This window comes from Pavona decussata, unplaced genomic scaffold, assembly GCF_977016875.1.
Source record: "Pavona decussata unplaced genomic scaffold, jaPavDecu1.1 SCAFFOLD_96, whole genome shotgun sequence".
Classification (NCBI taxonomy): Eukaryota; Metazoa; Cnidaria; class Anthozoa; order Scleractinia; family Agariciidae; genus Pavona; species Pavona decussata.
Window position 1 is genome coordinate 783,104 of NW_028145513.1, and position 17,947 is coordinate 801,050.

General features: G+C 38.0%; 4 protein-coding genes and 1 long non-coding RNA gene across 12 annotated transcripts in view; 3 read left to right on the forward strand and 2 right to left on the reverse strand.

Moving 5' to 3' along the window:
* LOC146472816 (microfibril-associated glycoprotein 4-like) overlaps positions 1–2,918 on the reverse strand; it is a 35,157-nt gene extending 32,239 nt beyond the window's left edge. For both annotated transcript variants that reach the window (XM_085119034.1, XM_085119035.1), the window contains exons 1-3: positions 2,807–2,918; positions 2,227–2,373; positions 1,721–2,101 (exon numbers count right to left, since the gene is read on the reverse strand). In XM_085119034.1, coding sequence (XP_084975160.1) covers positions 1,721–2,101; positions 2,227–2,373; positions 2,807–2,849 — 571 coding nt within the window. In that variant the 5' untranslated portion in view covers positions 2,850–2,918. The remainder of the gene's footprint in view (positions 1–1,720; positions 2,102–2,226; positions 2,374–2,806) is intronic.
* LOC146472802 (protein LTO1 homolog) overlaps positions 1–17,947 on the forward strand; it is a 188,647-nt gene that overhangs the window by 144,428 nt on the left and 26,272 nt on the right. The gene's annotated exons all lie outside the window — the stretch shown is intronic.
* The window catches only part of LOC146472807 (uncharacterized), a 151,299-nt gene that overhangs the window by 107,080 nt on the left and 26,272 nt on the right, over positions 1–17,947 (forward strand). The window lies entirely within an intron of this gene.
* The window catches only part of LOC146472817 (protein LTO1 homolog), a 74,144-nt gene that overhangs the window by 17,630 nt on the left and 38,567 nt on the right, over positions 1–17,947 (forward strand). The window contains exon 5 of one of the 3 annotated variants that reach the window (XM_085119058.1): positions 10,446–10,530. In XM_085119058.1, coding sequence (XP_084975184.1) covers positions 10,446–10,484 — 39 coding nt within the window. In that variant the 3' untranslated portion in view covers positions 10,485–10,530. The other 2 variants (XM_085119060.1, XM_085119057.1) reach the window with 2 other exon arrangements.
* LOC146472818 (ryncolin-1-like) lies at positions 1,077–16,906 on the reverse strand. Of its 3 annotated transcripts, XM_085119013.1 has the most exons (4): positions 15,555–16,906; positions 14,639–15,022; positions 14,092–14,365; positions 1,077–1,154 (listed from the first exon to the last, which is right to left on the reverse strand). In XM_085119013.1, the coding sequence occupies exons 1-3, from the start codon at positions 15,808–15,810 to the stop codon at positions 14,103–14,105; spliced, it is 903 nt and encodes a 300-aa protein (XP_084975139.1). In that variant the 5' UTR covers positions 15,811–16,906; the 3' UTR covers positions 1,077–1,154; positions 14,092–14,102. The 3 variants fall into 3 exon arrangements, with proteins under 3 accessions (XP_084975139.1, XP_084975140.1, XP_084975138.1); XM_085119014.1 differs by lacking the exon at positions 1,077–1,154 and having other exon boundaries at positions 13,956–14,365; positions 15,561–16,906; XM_085119012.1 differs by lacking the exon at positions 1,077–1,154 and having other exon boundaries at positions 13,956–14,365.

Below are 17,947 nucleotides of genomic sequence, written 5' to 3' on the forward strand. Positions count from 1 at the left end.
ATGTTTTATGTTTAATGCATTTCCACACACTTCGCACTTTCCACACTCCTCGTTTTCCATACTCCTGATTATCCACACTCCGCACTCCGCACTCCGCGTTCTCCATCCAACCATGTCGTAAAGCGGTTACGTTAACTCAGACTCACACAAAAAAAAAACTTCTCATCTTGAGCTCTCAAAGTAATCAAAGGCTTCTGTGAGCCAACTCGTGAATGCAGATGACACATCAGTAATTGAAATTAAGACGGCTACGGATAAAACCCTGAAAGCTAAAAGAAATTATATCTTTGCCCGATCATGTAACGAGAAATAACCATTCTTTGTACTATAAAAATGATTGTAAACAATTCCCTACTCATTGAATAAGGTTATTCTGATGCGCAACCTCGTTCCCAGGGCCTTTTCCCTAGCTTGGGGGTGGGGCGGGAAAAGGTTGAAAATTAAAAAATTAAAATATTTTCACGTGTCTTTTTATTCAAAAATCATGTCGACACTTCACTAATTGAATTTTTAAATTCAATTAAATTTAAATTAAATTATTTTTAAATTCTTAAAAGATACCGCACTTTGTGGGAAAACCAAAAAAACCTATAACTTTGCTCAGATTCAACGAAAAATCTCCATTCTTACACTAAAATGATTGCCAAATTATTCTCTACATCCCTATTATTTTGATATTTCCCCTGTTAACTTTGCATTTTTTATTTAAATCAAAGAAAATGTTATAAAAATAACAAAAAATAAAAATTATTAGAAAAATTATTTACAAGGGCAAAGTTTTTTATTCCAACAGAAATGCCCTTGACATATTTTGTCTTTTCAAGACTGTCGGGAAGTCACGGATAGTGTTAAAGTGTCCCATAAAGAATTATTCAACAAATCCGCCTAAAGTTGAACTAAACTGAAAATCCTTCGTCCATTCCAATTGTTACTGGTCTTCTGGCTGCCACTTCTATCCGTGAAAGAAGCGAAAACTGAGGAAGAGATAAAAAAACAAAACAAGAAGACTGAACAGAGAAGTTAAGTTTTCAGATATTCAGTTTATTCACCAAAAAATACCCATTACAATAATGAAACAGAAATGATTCCCGCTCTGCGAGTTTTGTGATTTTGAAGAGCTCTTTAGAACCAGAGGTGCCGGTTATGAAGATGCGAAGACAGAAGTCAGAAGTTTTTAAAAACTTCTCTGGTCTGATCTTCATCTCAGCTCTCTTCGCGGAGTAGTAATGTCCTTTCCAATGATACCAGTTGACACCGTCAGCGTATGATGAGTGCTGTCCATGATGATACAAGCCGTTCAGATTGGAAGCGTGACAGGCATCGTACCACCAGGCTCCTTTTTTGGACACGGCACAGTTACTTGACACGCTGCCGTCATTGTCCCGATCTTTGGTTGTAAATGCATAGCCACGATGACGAGAAAGGGAATCTCCAGCAGTTCCTGAAAGAAAATTTTACATTTTTCATTCAGTTCCAAGAAGATAAACAACCACAGAATCCCATAATGATTATCATGAGTGCTCAGAGAGTGAAAGGTGCTTTAGCGTGGCTCACAAACGTTTCAAATTCACTACTGATCTGAAGACATCGGTCACTTCTGGATAGCGCTTTGTTGGTTCAACCTCATTCGCAAAGCTGCTTCTCCTCCTTTCTCGAAGGAGGAGATGAAGGGTCCCGCTTGGGACGACAAGGAACGCGTTTGCTTTAAAAGAGTGCTCACCCGAGTAAGTTCCAAGGCTCAGCTGATACTTAGATCTCTCGCTTGTAACAGCAAAGTGATCGTACTCAGCATAGGCAGTCTTCCCTTGTGTGTCTTCCAGATCCACACGAAGTCTGTTTCGTGCGCTTCTAGTCAGGCGGTTTATCTTGTCCAGTCCCAGCCAAAACTCGCCATTCAGGTTACCAAAGCCCAGTTTGTAGTCGTTCCAGCCGCGGTAGAAATTGACCGAGCCGTCCAGTCTCTTCTGGAACACTGTCCACCCCCCACCGGCTGTTGTTTGGTCACAGAACACATCAAATGGGCCTGAACCATCAGGATCGATTGTATAAACACCACTGATCTTTCTGCCGGATTTGTACAGCTCGGCACAGTTCTTGTAGACTAAGCAAATGAAAAACAGACAACGAATTTAATCTGAATTATCTCTTGAATGGTTCTCTGAAAATCATCAGCAGCATTGAACTTCCTGTTCACAAGTGAAATCGCAAATGAATACAATTTCTCACCTTGATTCCTACTTTCCAATTTTTTCTGAATGTCTGTGAGCTGCATTTTCATGCCTTTCACAAGGTTGCACACAGTGTTGCAATCACATTTAGCGTTTGCAGCTGGGCTGAAGGTCGATACAATCAACACCAACAACGAAAAACAACCTGAGATAGCAAAAAACGTCATAGTTGCTGCTGACACACTGAGTTTGTTACCCACACCGAGCAAGCGGAATTAATATAAGCCTACGGTAGGCTTAGATTAATTTTTCACGAGACTTTTTGCGTTAAAAGAGTTTTCACTTTGCACCTTGAATTTAATTTAATTTTCACGTAAGGCGTACTGAAATGAAATTGGCTCGATTATTGTTATTATTTAGCATGATGCTTTTCTCTGTGGTTTTTAAAAGAATCACTCCCCACGTTTCGACGTTAAATAAAGTTTTACCTAATTATATCTTATGGCTGGTGGAATGTATGTATGTATGTAATGGGTGGAGAAGAAGAACATGAAAAAGACAAATGGACGAGAATATTAACGCACGTAGGCTAACTGACTCTAATTAATACAGAGGAAGGTTAACTGGAAGAGCCTTACCACGGAGTGGTTTCATCCCCTGATATCCGGTCACTTTCTTCATCTATGGGTTGAAATTTATTAAAATTGCTTGTAAGGATAATCTCTTTGTAAGGGACCGAACAGAGTTCGTGATCGCACGAAAGATTTATTTTTATTCCTACCGCAAACAAAAACACAAGCTATTAATTCACCTACTTTATATTGATATCAAATTGTCAATGTTTGAAAAACTTAACCCGGTTTTAGGCGTTATTTTCATTAAACGAAAACTACACAAAACGAACGAAATGGTGCGACCAACTGACCGTCTTTATCTTTCGGTTTTTGTGCTGAGTATCCACGACAGGCGACTAAAAGCACATGCTGGCGAATCTTTCCAACACATATATAGCGCGTTTTTAGTGTCAAAATTCAAACTATCAATTCAAACATTCGATCCTTCAATTCAAACATTCAATTCTTCAATTCAAACATTCGATCCTTCAAATCAAATCCGCAATTGTTCGGTTCAAACTTTCGATCCTTCAATACAAACATTCAATCCTTCAATGCAAATATGGAATGGGTCGATTCAAACATTCCATCATTCAATCTAAATATGGAATTTTTTGTTTCAAACATTCGATTCTTCAATCCAAACACCCTTTTCTTCAATCCAGAAATGCCATTCTTCAAGTTAAACTAATGTACGGAGTTCCACTGCAAACTCAGACTGATTTGGTTGGAAAAAGAGAAGAAACATTCCATATGGTTTTCGCTGTTTGACTGACAATAAGATAAAAAATTAATTCAAATTAAAAAAAATAAAACAAAAATAACCAAAGCTAGCATTTCTCAGAAGGTGACAATTAACCAATAAGTTTAACGGTATCAACATCCTATTTTCTTCTTCTTCTTTCTTTGTTGTTGTTGTTGTTGTTGTTTTTTTTGTTTTTAAACCCCATCCGCCCGTCCGATCCTTCTTTTACAGAGTCCCCTCGGTTCCAGACTACTGGAGAGGAACTGAAAGTTTGGACGGCTGAGCTGAATCAAGAGACTATGAGGTAAAAATAGTCTCTTGGCTGAATATTTGAATCGAGCCACTGAGACTATGTTTGAATTTCGATAATCTGGATTTCATATCTTAAAATTAAAGTGCAGAATGTTTCTACAGCAGGATTTCAGCATTTTCTATCGAAATTGAACGCGGAATTTATGGTGTAGTGTTTGAGTTTCAGGATTTTAACGACTTTACATAGAGATCATATATTCAATGTCTTAAAAAAAAAGAACCCGTTTTCAGGCGTTATTTTCCGATCAAGCGAATTAAAACAACAAGAAACCGCGTAAGGGAACATTTATAAGAACGATCTCCAAAATTAGGATTCAAAACAATTCGTCATGCAGGTTCCCTTGAGTAGTATACCTTCAGCAAAGATAAGCCTCGTTAGTGCCGAGGTGCCGAGGTGCCAAGGTAAATCATTGATATGCATAAGGATCGAGTCAATGACGTCATCTATTGTTATAACCTAGGGAAAAATGCCTTCCTCCATACTAATTAAGTGATTAGGTAGTGTCTTCCTACATACTAATTTTTTTGACTTCCTGCATACTAATAAGTGCCGAGGTTTACTAATGAGCGTCACTCTTGCACAAAAGAAACAATAGACATGCCTACGTTTGCCCGCTCTATACCCACCCTGATTGGATCTTAAGATTTATATTGTCTGTTTTGAATAAAAAGCAGTTAGATTTCGAAAGCGCTATCGTTCTTGCAATCGCTTTGCTGGGAAAACTTTTTTCCGATTTTCAAAACGTTAGTATCGTTGAAAATGGCTTTTTTCACCAACGTTATTGATCGTCAAGCCGCCTTGAGCGCTTGTTTAACTGTCCGCGACTGGGAGACAAAACCGTTTTCTCCGGCTATCTCTAAAACGAGGAACGGGAAACGGAGGATTGGGGAACGGGGAACGGGGAATCTCTAAAATAGGGAATCTCTAAAAGGGGGAATCTCTTAAATAGGGAATCTCTAAAAGGGGGAATCTCTAAAATAGGGAATCTCTAAAATAGGGAATCTCTTTAAAAGGGGGAATCTCTTTAAAAGGGGGAATCTCTAAAACAGGGAATCTCTAAAAGGGAGAATCTCAAAAAAGGGGAATCTCTAAACGGGAGAATCTATCAACAAACTGGATGTATCTATGAACTTTTTAGAAGTGGAGTTTTTTCCTTAGAGACCTTTCGCATTTACAGCATTTGCCAACAACCAATAATATTATTGACAGTTAGATAAGATAAGATAAAAATAAACTTTTGTCGTCGCTTGCTGCAATATCTTCGAGGGGTGGTCTAAAAAATTTTTGCCAATCGATACCTAGGGGCCACATACAGCGAGATAAATCGAATTTTCTACAGCATCTTACTGGACAACGGTAAAGATGAAAACGCAATTGAATCTCTGAATAAGCCGTAGGCTCAAAATGACTGGAACTGGAACCGGGCCTGGCATCTGTAACACGCGTCGACCATCATTATAAACTGGACTAGACAGACGTCTTTACGCCTGCATAAAGCTTATCTAGTGATCAGTTTAAAAATGCAAATTGTGAAATTCGCGTTGTTTGTGATTGATCCATCAGCCCTAATGGCCTTACAATGATGTCTAATAAAAAAAGCCCTTTCTTATGTGTAAAACTAACCAATTTCCTTTTATACCTTTCGAAAGTTGCAACAAACGTCATCAATGTTTTTCAAGAAAAAAAAAACTTTTCACCGGTCAAGGAAAAATTCACCTTATCTACGATGCTATCACCCAGGTACCAGAGGTATGTTTTCCTCACGCTGGGATAATAAAGACATGTCTGACGTAGGCCAGAAGCCACCCAAATGCTAAATATGTTTTCATTGTGTCTGGCTGGTTACGTTTCATGGCGTAATTAACAAGACTAGTAATGAGAATATAAGGTTTAATAGCGTCTGCTTTGTTTATATACCAAAGAGACAAATTCTCTCAAAGTAGTACCAAGTGGCGGGAAATGGCTGCAAGAACATGTTAAGATAAGATATGTCATCCCGACCTTCGGTCGACCTTTTTTTCAACTCGATGGATAACAATTTCAAGTTTCCATTGGCGTTTGCCAGCAAAAGAAAAAAGCTGGAGGCGTTTGATGGGCTCCCAAAATTTAGCTGGGAAGAGATTACGAGCCAGGAAGTAATTGGTCAAGGCTCATTTGGCGCGCTGTTTATTACCCAGTATCAGACAACAAAAAAGCCGGCCGAAACAGTGGTTGTAAAAAAGCTACTAAGTACATTCTCCCTTTTAGAGATTCCTTACTTTAAAAATTCCCCCTTTTAGAGATTCCCCTTTTTAGAGATTCCCCCTTTTAGAGATTCCCTATTCTAGAGATCGCCCCTTTTAGAGATTCCCTATTTTAGAGATTCCCCCTTTTAGAGATTCCCTTTTTTAGAGATTCCCCCTTTTAGAGATTCCCTATTTCCCTTTTAGAGATTCCCTATTTCAGAGATTCCCCGTTTTAGAGATTCCCCCTTTTAGAGATTCCCTATTTTAGAGATTCCCCGTTCCCCATTCCCTGTTTTAGGGATAGCCCGTTTTCTCCTATCTATCCCGAGGAAATGAAAAACGCACCGTTAGTCAGTTAATTATGCGGGTCAACGAGCCCAAAGTTGCATAGAAATTAGTTCAGCTCTGCTGAAAAACCCCAACTGGGAGTATCTTGACGCATTAGTATATAATCAATTTTATATAACTTAACAAGAATCAATGGAAACACGCGACTTATAATTGCTAGCAATAGAACCAGACAAGAGATACCGTTTTAAAAACTTTATTAAAAAACAATGACAAAAAAGAGTCAAATACACAGCGATTTCAAGCGGATGGAAATTAATTAATCTTCATCTTCTTCGCCCATGAAGTACTTGTAAGAATTAAATTTCTTATGCCGACGTTTCCTCAGCTGTTTGCCATGAGCTTCATGATCATCCAAATAATTTACAAATTGAATCCGACGCCTTTTTCGCTTCGGGACTTGTTGTGATGGTGTTTCTACCGTGGAAGGAGGGGTCAGGAAAGCAGGGTTTGAGGGTGGTGCAGGGGTGAGGCTTTCCTTGTATGGTTTTTGAGAGATAGCCGCTTGTGTTAATTCAGGTGTTGCGTTAAAAGGGTTGAGGGGAGTGGCGAATGCTGCCGTTGCTGTCGAAGAATCTAGTGCCCTTGATGATAAGTCTGGAACAGCGCTGATTATTTCTTCCGGTCGTGTTCTTGAATTTAATTGTTTTTTAAAAGCCAGGTATCTGTTTTGCAACTGAAAGTATCGTTTAGCTTTTTCATCTTCCCGGAGATCGTTTCGAGAAAAGTATGCCATCCATACTGCCCTTTATTTCTTCCATAGCTGGAAGTACTGGGAGTGTCGCTATGTTTCGCTGCTTCAGATATTTTAAAAGCTCTTGAGGAATATTTTCTTGAAATCTTTCCTGGTTAAAGCCTTCTTCGCTGGGTAGGATGTTTGTCCGCAATCTACAGTTGTCTTGGGTAGTGGTTTTCAGATCAATCAACAGCTAACCAAAAGGTCTTTTCACAGCCTCTTCGTACTGATTTAAAAAGAAATCCGTTTGGCCGGGATACATTTGCTTCGCCAGAGTCAAGATTTGCAATTTGTCTCGTGGATTCTTAAATAACACCAAATAATGACTGTTTAGGCTTATGCTGCGGCTACCTTTTCCCTGATGGAATATATTCTGCACGATATAAATCACACTGAGATTACGATGATGAGAACCACGAGTAAAGAGGTTCACAATTCGCTGGTCTCTACTGGCGTCAACCATCTGATCATCAAACACGATCAAATTCCGTGTGTTTACATTAAAATTGGAATCCTGCTCCAAAGCCTTAGGAATTCCCTTGACGAATTCAAGATGTGGCATGGCAACTAGCATTTCTGTGTACGCAGGCTGCCATTTTGAATATCACCAAACGATCCTCTCCGGGGGAGGGTGAATTGTCTCTGAAGCTTGTTGCAATGGAGATCGAACCCAGGCCGTTTTTCCGGACCCCGTCATCCCGGCAATCATGGAAGTAAAAGGATGCTGGAAGCGAAACCGCTGACATTTTTCTGGAGAAAACGGCATAGCTCTGAATGGAGTGAAACTCGGCGACTCATTGTGCTTATTAAACATATGTCTTTGCATGTTATCTTTTCTACTAAAGGATTTTTCGCAGAAAGAACAGATGTCAACTCAGTGAAGACTTAACGTGAACTGAAAAAAACATCGACATTAAGTATGTAATTGTATAAAACTGGAAAGGGGTTGGTCGATTTGAGATTCCCCAAGAAAAAGAAGTAAGGAAAAGGCATGAATAATAATTTTGCTTTGATCTCTTAGTTCCTACAATCATTATTATTATTATTATTATTATTATTATTATTATTATTATTATTATTATTATTAATTATTATTATTATTCTAAAGTTGATAAGTATTACTATGCAAGATTTCAAGTGATATACCTCAGTTGTGTCTTATCAGCTCAGTTCGTCGCTCAATTCTGAATAAAACAGATCATCTAAAGGAACCCAGATAGTAAAATAGAAAACTTCACAAAGTAATAGATACATCAGTGGTCATTCACCCTCAGCAACGTATAGTAACATCTTTGACATATCCTTAATCCTTTAACCCTAATATCAAAGAACAAATTCTCCTCTGATGTCCCGTGCTAGTACTGGTTTGCGTGCGAGATAGTCCCGCACAAACGAGCACAATTAAAAAATTTGTTTTCTGATTGGATGAGAAGTGATATGTTCCGCAAAATAAGGCAGAGTTCTCAACTTCCAATTTTAAATGGACTGTTTTTGTTAAAGACAAGGACAAGGTTCTATCTTGGGTTTGTCTCAATGTGGCTTGAAATTTTACTGGAAGGCCCAATGCAAAACCGAAATAAAAATAATTTTTTTTTTTGGTGCTATTTTTCTTGTTATTGGAGCAATTGCAGAATACCCCACCACTCTGAGGCTAAAATGAGCCTGAAAAAGCTGGATTTATGTGGGTTTTGCAACATGTAGTCACCCTATCCTCGAGCTAAAAATATAACAAAACATACTAGATTAGTGTGCTTCATAGCTATTTCAAGTACAAATTATGTAGCTATGTTGTGGTACAAATTTTAGTTTCCTTTTTATTTCGTACATGGTAATGTATGATGATGAGTATAAAACAAAGGAAAATAAAAATTGAACCACAATACATACATGACTACCCATTGGGCAGGGTAATCTTGAGGCTCTGGACTTCAATTTTTGAACACAGCTGGTGGGTCAATAAGTGATACCAAAGCTGTCAAGTTATGCTATTGTACATTGTTGTTTTTGTTTTTGAATTTAAGTACAGCTTACTAAATGTTAAACACTACATGCGCGCACATTAGTACTACAGTGTATATGGGGAAGAAAAAATAAATGAATACATAACATTGTACTACTAAGGTTACTATTATAAGTGCTAAATATGCTGTTCAAAACATACTGTATTTATTTGATTAACTGCCCACCTCGAATAAGCACCCACCCTGAAAGCCCAAAAAGTTAATAAGCAGCCACCCTTGAATAAGCGCCCATCCCACCCTCACCCAACAAACAACATTTCTGTACTAGCCCAGCTTGCCGTAAGAGGAGCGTCAGTTATGTTCCAACTTGGTTTTAGATAGGGTGGTCAATGAACGTTTATCAATTGTTTATGGCTTGTTTATGTAAGTTTCTGCACTTTGTTTTGTTTTGTCTTGTTGAAGAGAAATAAACTTGTTATCCCTCTTTCTGTTATTCTCTAAAATAATATCACAACAACAACAACAACAACAACAGCAATAATTATTTACAAATTCAGATAATATCAGGGGCTTGTCCCGCAAATAGCCACAAAGCTAGTCGAGGTGGGACAAGACAAGCACGAGAACATAGTGGAAAAAAATTGCAATAAATTACAAACATGGTGGAAAACAGAAATACTTAACTTTACATAATCCTCGCTTGCTGAAAATGTTGGGGAAATAACGAGTGCCCACCCTCAATGGCCCAAAATTAAATAAGTGGCCAGGGTGGTTAATTGAGTTAATATGGTGTTTTATGCATACATAAAAGCAAGTAAGACATTTAAGGAGCTATTAATCAACTCAGGAAGCTTCAATGGACATTTTAGAAGTGCTGGAGTGTAGCAAAATTGACTTAATAATCCAGTCAGGAAGGTACATGTAGTAATAAATTATTGTAGGCACAGTCAGCTGGGAGCCTATCAGGATGATTTTAAGGTTGATTTAATTTTTTTTTTAATTAAAAATACCATTTGCACATAATTATACCACTCAAAGACATTTATATCCAAGCAGTGCACAGGATGTTTGTCACATGAACTTAGTTAAATAATCTACTATAGTTTGACTCATAACTTGACACATTGTGATTTTCTAATTTGACTTGACGCAGACATTTGGGTAGCTACAGGTAATGATATTACTGTGGATAATCCAGGGTATGAAATTTGTTTTTCAGGTGCACTAAATTGTTGGAAACTTTGAAGAAGATGATTCTGGCACTTCCTCTCAAATGATCCCACAAATGAAGAGCTGTTTGTTAATCTTGAGAAAGTGCGGGCAAAGTTTAAACAGGTAGAATACTTTACATTGTATCATATACCTCATTTGTAAGAAATTAAGAGCTGAATGAAACTGGTGCAATTTTCCAATCTTGTAGCATTAATTTGTATGATCTGTGTGTTGATAAAGTGGAGTACCATTTACTTAGTGTACATGTACATGTAAGCATTACATTATATTCATACGGTTTGAATTTTGTTGTTTATATTAGGTTTGTTCACTTCTGGGAGTTGGTGTAGAGTACCATAGTTGTGAAATGACTGGACTACTGTCCTTTTGAAAATGAAAACAGGTCTTTACTGGAAAGACTGGTCAGAAGGGTTTGACTATGCAGAATAATACAATCCAGTTTGCTTAAAAAGGTGAATACAGATTGCATGAAGTTGTAAAATTTTTATTGCATTTATAAATATATCAGGTATCATCCTCTACATATTTATCATCACCATCATTCATCTTCATGAATCGAAGCCAATGATACAATACTGCAAACAAAGGATCTCTTAGATCTGCTCTACTAGTATACCTGCCAACTTTTTCTACCTCAAAGACGAAAGATTTTTCTCTTGGGACTGCCAGGATTTTAGAAGACAATGCGACTATATCCAAAGATTTCTGAAGTTTTTTAAAGACGCCTGAAGATTTCAAAGACGTTTCGAAAAATTCTGAAGTTGTCAAGAATAAATACTTATGTTTCATATGGTCCTGACAAAAATCAGAGGTTTTGGGGAAAGTATCATCATTTACTCATTTTACATGGACTTTTGGTTTCTCGCATTGAGCTAAGTTTTACATTTTTTAGGAAAGTGTATCAGTTAAGGATGTAATAGCTCACACTTTTTAACCAGGCGTGAGAAATTGGTCCATAAGCATGAGCTGGTGTGAGATCAAAGATTTCAACCCACAGGTGTGAGAGTTGGCAGGTATATACCAACTAAATTTTCCAATCTTTCTTTTGCTGCCAATCACTGCCGTACAGCACAGTCTGGCTCTTCCATGTACTGTGTAAATTACTAATGCTATTGCACTTTGTGCATTCATTTCCATGTACCAGCTACCAGCTTGGTATTTCAATCTGACAAGAACAAATTGGCTTTACTCCCCTCTTTCAGGGCACCCTTAATGTTGTTTAAAAATAATTTAACATTTTGTGTTGTAGGATCTGTGTGTTGATAGGCAAGAATGCACCCGGGGGAAGGGGGGGGGGGGTTACTTCCTTATAAGAGGCTAATGGGGATGTGCTGCTGGATGGGGTCGCATTTTCAAGACTGGATTGACAAGAATGGGGTCGCATTTTCAATCACCTCGCGTTACATTCCGTTCTTGAAAGTAGATGCATAAATAGAAAGTGACTTAGTTGGGATCGTGAAAATTACATTTTCCCAAAAAGTGACTAAGATGGGGTCTATAACTGGCCACAAAATAGCCTATAATAGGGCAGGGGCTCTGGCAGGCCAGCGGCACATACCCAGCAAAACTTAACCCAAGTACCCCCCCCCCCCCCCCCACCCGGGAGAATGCATCAGCTTTGTTCTTGTCAGCAAAGTGCAGAGAACATATGAACTGGAATATGACACTTCCAAAAGTCATGAACAGTTTGTTCCCTTTAGGACAAACACGTGAATATAAGCAGATGGAGGAATTCTTACCAAGCCACTTTTAAGCGGCTTAAAGGATAACTTGCGTGCCCAAGTAGCCAACAGGTATAGATTTCATGACATGTCATATTTTAATGTCAGTTAGACAAGTAAAATTCCTAAACTTGAAAACGTCTGTTGTAAGACTTTGAAATTTTTAACAAAAAAACTAGGATTTCTTTTTTCTGGGTAATTGCTTGTGTCACTGACGGAACACACTGATCATTCTCTAAAAATGTATTCATTTCCACCTTTCATCATTTTATTTTGTAGTGAACCTTCCACATGGGCTGAAAGCTCACTTCAACAGGGTATTAAACTCATAGGAAGGGTACTAAACATCAACTGTGGAGATTTGATTTACTGCCCAGGGTGTGCATTTTCTTTTGGGATTAAGGTGCTAACACTTAAGAGGTTACTAAATTGAATCACTTGCATGGTCATGTCCCCTGTAAATTGTGTTGATAGGCAAACTTGTGAGGTATATTACCCAAAGGTTTTGAAACTTTTGTACTGAAAAATGCTTTGCCATTTGATTTGGCTTTCACTGCCCATAACTACCCTTAAAAATCATGCTTGCCCCACAAAACTGACATGGTTACCAGAGAGTTTTCCCTGTTGCTATGATACAATCATACATGCAGGCTTAATTATAATTTCCAGTTAATTTTAAGAAAACCACAAAACTCCTGAGTTTTTCAGAAATGTTTCGGCAGTTGCTTCTGCCATATTATTGAATCTGATTTCCATTCCTCCCTGTGGAGGAAGGTACATGCCAAAAATGGCTGAAAATTGAGCCATCCATGCTGTAAAATGATGTGGATTTTTTACAGGTTGTCTTGTTCCTCACAAAAAGTTTCCAAATTTAGACAGATAATGGTCGATAATGGAAATCCCTTCTGCAGAAACTTTTCAAAGTATCATTATCGCCCTTACTGAAATAATTTTAAAGGTTTTGTCATTTACCTAAAAAAATTATTCTTTAATGAGGTGATACTTAGTGTAGTCTTACATGTACTACTAATAAACTTATGATGTCATATTCTGGATGAAATAAGTTTGGAACGTGTTGGTTTGTGATGAAAAATTTTACGCATTAAGGAAAGCCAACAACAAAATGATCTTTGATTTACTTTTGGTAAATGATTTGGTGAAATAATTAACACGAGAACAGTGTGTCAGTATGTAGTCCACATCGGTGAAAGGATGTTTTTTTTTTTATCGCAAAGAAGCGTTATTTTCAGACTGTATTATTTGGGAAAAAAACGGTTATTGGTAAAAACAGATGGTAGGAAAAGATGAGCGTGTACGAGTTGCATAAAACTTAACTTCAGGCATAACTTTAAAAGACAGATCTTCAGCTCGAAGGTGTATTCAGTAATAAACTGCCCTGGACCAGGTCATTAGAGATAAAAGATATTCTTTTCGGAATTTATGATGCTCAACTTTTTCACACCTTTATAAATTATGTAATTCTGTAAAGCAGATATCTTATTTTATTTTGACTTTGTAAATTAAATGACAAAGGTTTGTCTATCTTGTGCAAACGATCAAAAGCATTGGACTCACTGGCTTATTAAAGCCAATATTATATTTTGAGGTAAAAAGACATACTCTCCTTTCACTACTGAGTAAGTGGGTCCTTTACTCCAACTCATATCACCTTGAATAGCTGTTGTCTATCCTTACTTATTTCGTGTACGTAAGTTGTTGTTTCTATTTTTTGTTTTCTTTTAAGTGTTTTTCTCAGTTGTAGATTTTGTATTAGTGTAAATCTGTAATTAAAAAAAAAAAAGCGGGAAAAAGCGATAAAATACACACACCCACACACACACAAAAAAAAATTGGGGAAGGGATAAAAACGAAAGAAGACGGAACAGAGAAGTTAAATTTTCAGATACTCAGCTTTATTCACCAAAAAATCCTATTACAATAATGAAACAGAAATGATTCAAGCCTTCAGTGTTTTGTGATTATTTACTGAACAGCTCTTTGGAGCCAGAGCTGGTTATGAAGATGCAAAGACAGAAGTTTAAAACTTCTCTGGTCTGATCTTCATCTCAGCTCTCTTCACAGAGTAGTTATGTCCTTTCCAGCGACCCCAGATGACACCGTCACCGTATGATGAGTGCTTGCCATGATGATACAAGCCGTTCAGATTGGACTCGTGACAATATTTGTACCACCAGGCTCCTTTGTAGGACACGGCACAGTTACCCGAACCGCTGTCATTGTCCCGATCTTTAGTTGAAAATGCGTAGCCACGATGAAGAGAAAGGGAATCTCCAGCAGTTCCTGAAAGAAGATTTTACATTTTACATTCAGTTCCAAGAAGATATACAACCACAAAAACCCGTATATTAATTATCATGAATGCTGAGATCCTGAAAACTGTTTTAGCGTGGCTCTCAAACGGTTCAAATTTTTATTGAAAACACAGGCCACTTATGTATAGCGCTGTATTGTTTTAACCTCATTCGCACAGTCGCTTCTCCTCCTTTTTCGCAGGAGGAGGTGAAGGAACCCTCGGGAAGAGGAGAGACGCGTTTGCTTTAAAAGAGTGCTCACCTGAGTAAGTTCCAAGACTCAGCTGATACTTAGTTCTCTCGCTTGTAACAGCAAAGTGATCGTACATAGCATAGGCACTCTTCCCTTTTGTGTCTTCCAGGTCCACACGAAGCCTATTTCGTGCGCTTTTAGTCAGCCGGTTTATCTTGTCCAGTCCCAGCCAAAACTCGCCATTCAGGTTACCAAAGCCCAGTTTGTAGTCGTTCCAGCGGCGGTAGAAATTGACCGAGCCGTCCAGTCTCTTCTGGAACACTGTCCACCCTCCACCGGCTGTTGTTTGGTCACAGAACGCATCAAACGGGCCCGAACCATCAGGATCGATTGTATAAACACCACTGATCTTCCTTCCGGATTTGTACAGCTCGGCACAGTTCTTCTTGTGACCTGAAAACCACAAGCAAAGCATAATCAAATTCATGATTAGTTAACACGCGATGGTAACAACCAGTGTGACTTAATCAGAGTTGATCAACCGTGAATTGTAAATAATATAGCTGCCTAAACTTGCATATAAAAACAATTCCAAAACTCATCAGTGAGTTCACTGAAAAGCGCTCGATTGTCGTTTTAATGAAAAATAACAAACCTTTTAGCAACATTCTTTTGACAGGCCATTGCATTTTTATCACGGATTTTTTAAATCAATTTATTTATAAATACAAAATTAAAGCAATTCAACGTTTCGATTTATAAATATCATCAAGAAATAAAGTCAATTGAAACTGTGAAGTTCAAAATGAATAATATTATTAAAACAAGCGGCATTCCTATGCGCGGAAAGCTCAGGAAAACATCGTTAAATTTGTTATTATTCTTCAATATTTCTCCGTTATTAAATTAGTTCTCAAAAAACCAATACTTTTTATTTGCATTTTAAAATCGCTTTTATTCGGACATAAACGAACGTTTTAATCACCTTTACCAGTTGTTTTGTTCCCTGTGAGTGCCTCTAGTTTTTTCTGGAGATCCGAAAGTTGTAGTTTCATTTCTTGCAAGAGTTTCTTAACCTCTTTGTTGGGCCCCGCGCTGAAAGTGTTGTAAATGAGATTTTGACATTTACTCTTAGTCGGGGAAGTGGGCCCCTTCCTACTGTTGCCTGATTCAGCTGGGCTGACGGTGGATAAAATCAGCACCAACAGCGAAAACAAAACTTGGATGGTCAATGAAAACATCGTGAGCGCTCGAACGATAGATTCACAACCGTTAATAAACACTGCTCATTCTACTAATAAAAGTATGGTCAGAAGTTCTTGTTTACTTTTTCGCTGACAAGACTTTTCACGCTTAAAGGAAGCCTCCACCGTCAGAACAAAGAAAAACATTTGCAATTTGTACCTTGAACCTAACTAAATATTTCACTGATACGGGAATATTTAGTAGCTTCCCAGACTGAATAGAGTGGTACAGTATCCGGTCGTTTCGCTACAAAGTCGTTTCGCTTCACGGTCGTTTCGCTCGACATTAACTATGAAAATATGATTATTTCTCGTTCTTAAAGTGAGTTCGGGTGAAATATTATCTTACCTTGTTCTACGTTTCACAGTGTTAATTTGCATGAGAAGTAAATTGAGTTCAGATATTAGAGAATATGTCAATTTTAAAACGTAGCAAATCGACTGAACTGCAGTGTCAGCAGTGTAGCGAAACGACCGGTAACGTTGTGGATGAACAAGATTGCAGTACTGAGTAGTCGACTTACTGACCGTTTTCCTTCAAGCGCTCACCGGCCATTTTTTTAACGCAAATCTGTGCTTTAAGGTAAACTGAACCGTGAACAGGCGAACCCGCAGGCGAATAATAGAAACACGTATCATGTTTGGTATCATTTCGAAAGAAAAAGAGAGCTCTTTTGGTAAAGGTAACAAAACAAACAAAAGGGTCGGAATTGGTCGAAATTAGGCCCCCTTTTTTTTCTTAGAATTTGTCTTCCAGAGGCACTTGGCCAACAAATTAGATGCCGTCAGAGCACTGTTAAAATAAGCTGAGGCAATCAACATCAACCTGAATATGAATAATATATTGATATCGATCAGAGGGCAACCAAATCCATCGCGGGATTGTTCCTTATTTATGCGTGAGAATCGCTCTAAAATCATGGATCTGCAATCTGTAAGTCTGTTGTTGCGCAGTCGAATCGGCGAGTTTACTAAACTGCGATAATTCATCTAATGTTTCCGTGAAAGGCCGCCTCGTTTTAGGTATGTCGTAAAGCGGTTTAGTTAACTCAGACTCACAAAAATAAACTTCTCAGCTTGAGCTCTCAAAGTAAAACCGTAACGTACTTTTCTTATTTGTTACGTTTACCCGTTGTTTATACATAATTTTTTTTTACCACACTTGGAAGAAAGGGTTGATCAGTAATAGGTGGAAACAGTAGGTCTAATTGAAGGAAAGACCAGTCTTTTTTTTGGGGGGGGGGGGGGTGGGGGTGAGAAATTTTCCTCTGCCAGCCCATAATTTTTTTAATAGGCCATTTTACAGATGTGTGTTTAGTGACCTGGCCTTGGATTGGAAGCGACGCTGGAGGTGACCTTGTTTTGATACAAACTGCACTGTGTTTCATATGTAAATGCAAACTAGTTAGCATAAGAACAGCATGATCTACATATGAAAAGCAGTGAGGTTTGTATCAAAACAAGGTCAACCCCAGCCTCGCTTCCAATCCAAGGCCAAGTCACTAAGCACACAACTGTAAAATGGCCTATTTACGGTAAAATGATGTGGAATTGTCACAGGTTGTCATACTCACCAAAAGTTGCCAAATTTCAACAGAAAATGGATATATACCTTTTGCAGAAACTTTTCAAGTGATATTGTTGACCCTAAAATTAATTTTGTTATTTAAAGCAATATTTATACTGGAGCATGCAGTTTAGCATAACTCATTTTTTTTGTAATAGTTCACTTCTTTTTCACTCTTGGCTTTTAGGTGTTAAGCAAATATGGTATTTTCAATTCCTGTTAGGCTTGCAGTGTATCAGTATGTAGTCCACATAATGAATACCTTTCTTATCAAAGAAAAAAATAGAGTCAAGAATAAATAAGATTCAGACTGTGCTCTTTGGAAAACTAAAACGGTTAATGAAAAACAGAGTGTGTACGAGTTGCATAAAACTTAAACGTCAGACGTAACTGGTAAAGTCAGATCTTCAACTTGAAGTTGGATAGAGGTGCAAGCTCATTAGCGTTTTGGAAAAAAAACTCGTGTGAAATCCAGGACAGTACAGGGAGGTGAATGACAAATACAGTCGACTCCCGATAACTCGAACCCTCACTATCTCGAACCTCGCGCTAACTCGAACCAAGTTT